Here is a 6,783-nt window from a genome sequence, read left to right as displayed (position 1 = left end):
AACAAAAAGCCACACCATCCGTATTAACCGAACATATATATATAAAAAAAAAAAACGAAGCCTGGCAGCCCAAGCACGTTTCAACGTCGGTTGCGTTTACATGGGAGTGAAAATTTATTGCGGAATTGGAAAACAGGCAACTACAGGCGGATTTCCAGAATCGATTTTGAAGTGTTAATATGACCACCCAGAAGCGGTATAGGGACGTCGGTTTACGTGTTTGGGAGCTCCATGTAAACGGAGTGAATGTCAAGAACAACATGGGTCCAGGTACCAAACCTTGGGGTACTCCTGAGTTTCCTACGTGAAGTATGGTATTTCTACTTCTGTCACACAGCAGTATGATTTTCGAGCTATAGTTTATTATCAGTAACATCAAATGCCTTAAATCTAAAAGTACCCCACAGTTGACTTCATTGTGATGTATGGAATTTCGAACAAGTTTTAAGGAATTATATACAGCTGTTTCAATTGATCTATTTTTTTCCTAAAGCCATTGTGTTAATTGACGAATATTTCACTTTTGTTCAGGAAAGCAGAGACTCTTTTGTACACTACTCTCTCTGTAATTTTTGAGAAACAACGCTACGGTACATTGATAAAGGCCATAACTTTTTACATCACAAGGACCACGGTTTTTATGTAACGGTTTTATATCTCACTTTATCTGCGTCATTGTGATTCTGTTATGTTATGCTTGTACGGGTGCCATGTGTATGATACCAGAAAAAAAAAGTACGTACGCCTTAACGCATCTACATGTTATTGGTCCAGAGATTCTAACAATCTCTCACGAGCAGAGATGTAATTTGCGGGCGCAATTTGAAACGCATGTGAGCAGTAATGAGAATTTTAGAAGAATTTGTGTATGTGATCTGTTATTTGTCGTCTTACCTGACTTGGAATGGAGACTATAGTGAAGTTGATAGGTGGTCTCATTCCGGACGATCTTTTATCTTTTTTGCCAAAAGAAGTACACCCTGCCACTGTTTACCTGCTTCGTGTGGCACTTAATCATCAGAATAGGTATGTTACTATTTTTGTGGTAGTTGTGTTTTACGATTGCAGTCGCTTCTCTCGTTGTACAATTCGCGTTGCGAAAGGAGGAAACGATTGTCAATGCGTGTATTCAAATTTTTAGGGGTTATGGCACTTGCAAAATTTTATGCAAGGTGCTTTACTATCGGTTGTTGAATTTTCTATCAGCAGCACGTTTTCAGTCTAGGATAAACCGTTCACAACAAAGGAGTTTGCCTGTTAATTTTAATAGTTGAGTGATGTTAAGAGAGACAGTTGTATTGCAGTTGTCAGAAGCTGTTTTACATGCAACATGTTCCTGACATAAAAAAAGAGTTCTACAACAAAATGCAACTGTATGCACAATTACGCATAAAGTTGTACTGCCTTATTACGTTCAGGAGGGCTGGAGATGGCTTATTTGTTTCATAGGGTAATGCTGTAGCCACGTGATGGATCACAGTTTTACCATCATATGGAATTTGCCGGTAAAAATGACGGGCGCAGATTTTTCAAAAAGTCTAACACGAATAATTTAACATTCAGTCTAAGGTGTCCGGACAGTGCTTTTGATACGTTACAGCCATATTGTTGTGTAATCGTATTTCACAACAACACACACGGTACAGTAAAAGAGGTTGTCAGGAATCCATTATATAAGAACGTGGTCATAGAAATCAAAGTACAATTTAATGATTGTGGTAATTAGGTAGGGGTAGTCTGTACCTTTGAGATGTGTTGTTTTAAATGAAGTGGGAATATTGTGATCATCTGGTTATGACTTTCATGCTAAATAGTTAATGAATGCAGGAAAAAATTAGGGAAAGGGATGGGGGAGGCCGATGTCAAATAGTGTGGATAAAAGCGTGGGTTACTTTGCTTTACTGGACTTTTGTGAGTTAAAAGTGTTAAGAAAGACAGTCCACATGTTGTTTACTTGACTTACATTGGTATGTACGTTCTTGTAATATTATGTAGTCTCACTGTACCCAGAATGCGGTGTGATACTTCATGCTTGGAAGGAGAGACGTCTTAAAGCATACGTAAGGGATAGGCCTACTACCCTTTATCTCCACTGTCAACATCCCCGTTGCGAAATCACGAGTTATATTGTGTGTATAATAGTGCCATGTAGGGCTTACAGGACAACATTATGTATTTGTTTTATATGATACCAGTTTTGGGTCATTCCATGTCAAGCCATCCAGGCCATGACACCCATTATATAGTTGTGAACGGAGATTTTGTGTACTGCTTTTGTATATAATATCATGAACTCTTGCCAATTTTTATTGCTTTATATACATTCTGTTATCAGCAATTGCTGAAAGTTTGATGCAATGCGCTACTTTAAAGCAAACTTTAAAGATTTGAAAATTAGCTGAAGTTTTTAAACAAAAAATGGTATAGGCCTACTGACAGTTTTTTCCCCGAATATCCTTTGGCACGTGTAGTTTCTGAAAACATGTTAGAATTGTACAATTAATTTTATTGTTAAATTAGGAAAACAATATTTTGGACATTTGCCCCCCTCTGGAAAACACTGAAAAAATTAGAAAGTGATCTACAAGTAATAAAGTTTCATCACACAAAAAATCAAAGAAATGAATGGCACTGATGAAAAAAATATATACTGGAGGGAGGAACAATTACTATCAAAGAGACATCAACTTAAGTACACATAACAATGTCCAAATTGAATAAAATTGCAATCTATGAAACAAATTTACAAATTATAAAATATAAGGTAACTTGTACATTACATGTCGTATGAACACTTTCTTACCTCTGCCGTAACCAAATTAACTCAATGTAAAAATACATAGCATTTTGACGAAATAAATCGCGGGTGAACAGCCTGGTGTGAGTGTACAAAGGACACAATATTTCGGCAGTCGACCTTTTTGACCTCATCAGGTGTGCTGATGTACTGTCAAGGGATGGCAGACGTGAGGTATATATCAATTCCCCCTCCCTCAGGCGCTCCCTCTTCCGTCCACGCCATGGGCGCGCTCTTGGCCGTCTGCGCCAGGGTTCGACGCCCCGGCTTGTAGCCCATGTGTTCCCTCATAGGTCCACGTCCAGGGGAGTTTGCTGGTGTTTTGGAGGTTCCTCCCCCTGCCCTCGAAGTCAGTACATTCTGGGATATTTCTGCCTTCTCCTTAATCCAGGTAATGGCTGGTTCCCAAGCTTGGTTAAGGGAATATCTGCTGTCACGATTCAGATCAGATTTTCTTACTCTGATCTCTATAGCTTCTTTGATGATACAGTCCCGATATTTTGAAGTCTGTGTTAGGACCTTGGCCTTGTCATAGTGCATGCCATGTAGTTCTGACAGGCAATGCTCAGCGATTGCAGACTTATTAGGCTGTTGCAATCTCATGTGCCATTGGTGTTCACGGCATCGGTCTCCAATGGTGCGAATTGTCTGATCTATGTATTCCTTACCGCATCAGCACAGTATTTTGTAAACCCCTGATTTATGTAAACCAAGGTCGTCCTTAACACTGCCAAGAAGTGCTCAGGTTTTAGTTGGAGGGCAGAAGACTGTTTTTACTTGATATTTGCTTAAAATGTGTCCAACTTTTCGTTTTCACACTTCCCATTATTTCTACAAACTGATTATTTTTGTGTGACATAATGGAATATTTATAATAAAATTGTAAATCTAAAAACAAAGATGATGTGGCTTACCAAACGAAAGCACTGGCAGGTCGATAGACACACAAACATACACACAAAATTCTAGCTTTCGCAACCAACGGTTGCTTCGTCAGGAAAGAGGGGAGGAAAGGGAAAGACGAAAGGATGTGGGTTTTAAGGGAGAGGGTAAGGAGTCATTCCAATCCCGGGAGCGGAAAGACTTACCTTAGGGGGAAAAAAGGACGGGTATACACTCGCACGCGCGCGCTCACACACACATATCCATCAACACATATACAGACACAAGCAGACATATTCAAAGACGAAGAGTTTGGGCAGAGATGTCAGTCGAGGCGGAAGTGCAGAGGCAAAGATGTTGTTGAATGACAGGTGAGGTATGGGTGGCGGCAACTTGAAATTAGCGGAGATTGAGGCCTGGTGGGTAACGGTAAGAGAGGAAATATTGACGAGCAAGTTCCCATCTCTGGAGTTCAGATAGGTTGGTGTTAGTGGGAAGTATCCAGATAACCCGGACGGTGTAACACTGTGCCAAGATGTGCTGGCCGTGCACCAAGGCATTTTTAGCCACAGGGTGATCCTCATTACCAACAAACACTGTCTGCCTGTGTCCATTCATGCGAATGGACAGTTTGTTGCTGGTCATTCCCACATAGAATGCATCACAGTGTAGGCAGGTCAGTGGTAAATCACGTGGGTGCTTTCACACGTTGCTCTGCCTTTGATCGTGTACACCTTCCGGGTTACAGGACTGGAGTAGCTGGTTGTGGTGGGAGGGTGCATAGGACAGGTTTTACACCGGGGGCGGTTACAAGGGTAGGAGCCAGAGGGTAGGGAAGGTGGTTTGGGGATTTCATAGGGATGAACTAACAGGTTACGAAGGTTAGGTGGATGGCGGAAAGACACTCTTGGTGGAGTGGGGAGTTTTTCATGAAGGATGGATCTCATTTCAGGGCAGGATTTGAGGAAGTCGTATCCCTGCTGGAGAGCCACATTCAGAGTCTGGTCCCCCCCCAGGGGGTCCACAACTCTTTTGTGGATACGTGCGTGGCGAGCACGGGGCCCCGAGCCATTGCAGCCTTCTTTCTCTCCCGGGCTGCATTTCCTTTCCCTTCCCCTCCTTTCCCCTCCATACTCCTTTCCCCTCGCCCTCTCCTTTCTCTCTATTGGTGTCCTTGCTTATGTTGGCCCCGCTATCCTCCTGGTTCTGTTGGTTTTACTCTCCGGCTTTGTTGCGTACTTATCTCCTCTTTTTGGCATTCCTTGGTCCCCCTCTGGGGTTTGACCTCCATTCCAAAATTTTTCTTCCGTAGTGTGAGCCATTTGGGGAAGAGCACCTTACCTAGTGTCTCCGACGTGCGCCCTCCTAGTACATTCCACCTTTTCTTTCACGTCGTGGTCTGATGCTAGGGTGCATAGCCAGCACGGTAGCCAGCCCGTGTGGTGGGGTCGCTATGTACCCTTTTGGTTGAGCCCCCTGAACACACAGGGATCACACTTCTGATACCTGAGCTGTGACCTCCTCATGCATGCCTTGGAGTGGTTGCTCGTCATCCTGGAGCATCGGAACTCCCGGCAATGGCCGCCGTGCCAGACGGCCCTTGCTGTGGCTGGGTGGCGCCCGTGAGGAGAGCCCCTGATCGGAGTGGGTGGTATCAGGGCGGACGCTATGCAGATGAAACGCATACGGGTCCAAAACTCTGGCCGTTCTGCGGCCGTCTCTCTGCGTGGTACTGATTCCTCAAGTGCTGCTTCTCTTGCCCCTTCGGCCTTCCCTTCCATGGCTACCCCCTGGGAAGAGGGTCAGGCCCGTCGTCTAGGGGCAAAACCTTTCCCCCGTTATCTAGTTTGCACCAGGACTGATGGAGATACTTTCACCAGTGTCAAGCCTTTATTCTTTGTGGAACACATTGAAGACAAGTTTGGCGAAGTGGACTCCCTGAGCAAGATGCGGTCGGGTTCGTTGCTGATTAAAACTACTTCAGCTGCCCAATCTGCGGCCCTTCGTGCCTGTACCCATCTTGGCACAATTCCTGTGTCTATTAGCCCTCACCAGTCTCTAAATATGGTACAAGGTGTGATTTTCCACAGGGACCTCATCCTTCAAACTGATGAGGAACTTCGGGACAATCTCGCACGGCGGGGTGTTCACTTTGTTCGGCGTGTTCAGAAGGGTCCTAAAGATAACCGTATTGATACTGGTGCCTTTATCCTGGCCTTTGAAGGGGATACCCTTCCTGAGAAAGTTAAGATTATGGTCTATCGCTGTGATGTGAAGCCGTACATCCCACCTCCTATGCGGTGTTTTAAGTGCTTGCGTTTTGGCCACATGTCTTCTCGCTGTTCCCAGGACCCTCTCTGTGGTGACTGTGGACGTCCCCTCCATGAGGGGAGTCCCTGTGTTCCCCCTCCTGTATGTGTAAATTGTCGTGGTAGTCATTCTCCACGTTCACCAGATTGCCCAGTATATAAGAAAGAAAAAAAGATACAAGAGTATAAGTCCCTCGATCGTTTAAGCTACACAGAGGCCCGTAAGAAATATGCACGACTGCACCCTGTGTCCATGACATCAAGTTACGCCTTGGTTACATCTTCCCCCCTTCCCCCCCCCTTCCTTACCCCCATCCCGGACCCCACTCCTCCCCCCCACCCCTGCGGCTCCCACACCTTCTCCTCTGGGTGCTGCTCCCCATCCCCAGCCGGAGAAGTGTCCCACTCCTTCGGCGTCTGCCGGTCAAGGGTGCCTCTCCCGGGATGCCCCTTCCCGGCACCTTCCAGGTCAAAGGTCCGCTGCCGCGCGGCGACCGCGAGAGCCGCGGTCTGTCGGCCCCCAGGTCGCCCGGTCTCTTTCTGTTCCTGATCTTGCTGCAGCTGGCTCCTTTATGCCACACAGCCCTCCTCGATCTCAGCCTGAAAAGAAGAAGAAACATAAGTCCCGGGACAAAGAGCCTCTGGTGTCACCGGAGGTCCCTTCCCCGACTTCACAACTGGATTCTGACCTGTCGTTTATGGATGTCGCCCCCTCCTTGTCTGTGACGGGTGGGGACCCGGCAGTATGACTGGATTTAGCGTGTTCAGCCCTCATTTAAACCATCGTTCTGTGGT

General features: G+C 45.5%; 1 protein-coding gene across 1 annotated transcript in view; it reads left to right on the top strand.

Annotated features, from left to right (window-relative positions):
- The first annotated feature begins 687 nt into the window (after window positions 1–687).
- LOC126237073 (bifunctional peptidase and arginyl-hydroxylase JMJD5) overlaps window positions 688–6,783 on the top strand; it is a 107,719-nt gene continuing 101,623 nt past the window's right edge. The window contains exon 1 of the mRNA XM_049946868.1: window positions 688–1,026. Within this exon, the coding sequence (XP_049802825.1) occupies window positions 905–1,026 (122 nt within the window). The 5' untranslated portion in view covers window positions 688–904. The remainder of the gene's footprint in view (window positions 1,027–6,783) is intronic.

The sequence above is a fragment of the Schistocerca nitens genome, chromosome 2 (genome assembly GCF_023898315.1).
Source record: "Schistocerca nitens isolate TAMUIC-IGC-003100 chromosome 2, iqSchNite1.1, whole genome shotgun sequence".
Lineage (NCBI taxonomy): Eukaryota > Metazoa > Arthropoda > Insecta > Orthoptera > Acrididae > Schistocerca > Schistocerca nitens.
The sequence above is the reverse complement of the archived record's forward strand: the minus strand, read 5'-3'. Positions and strand labels throughout refer to the sequence as shown.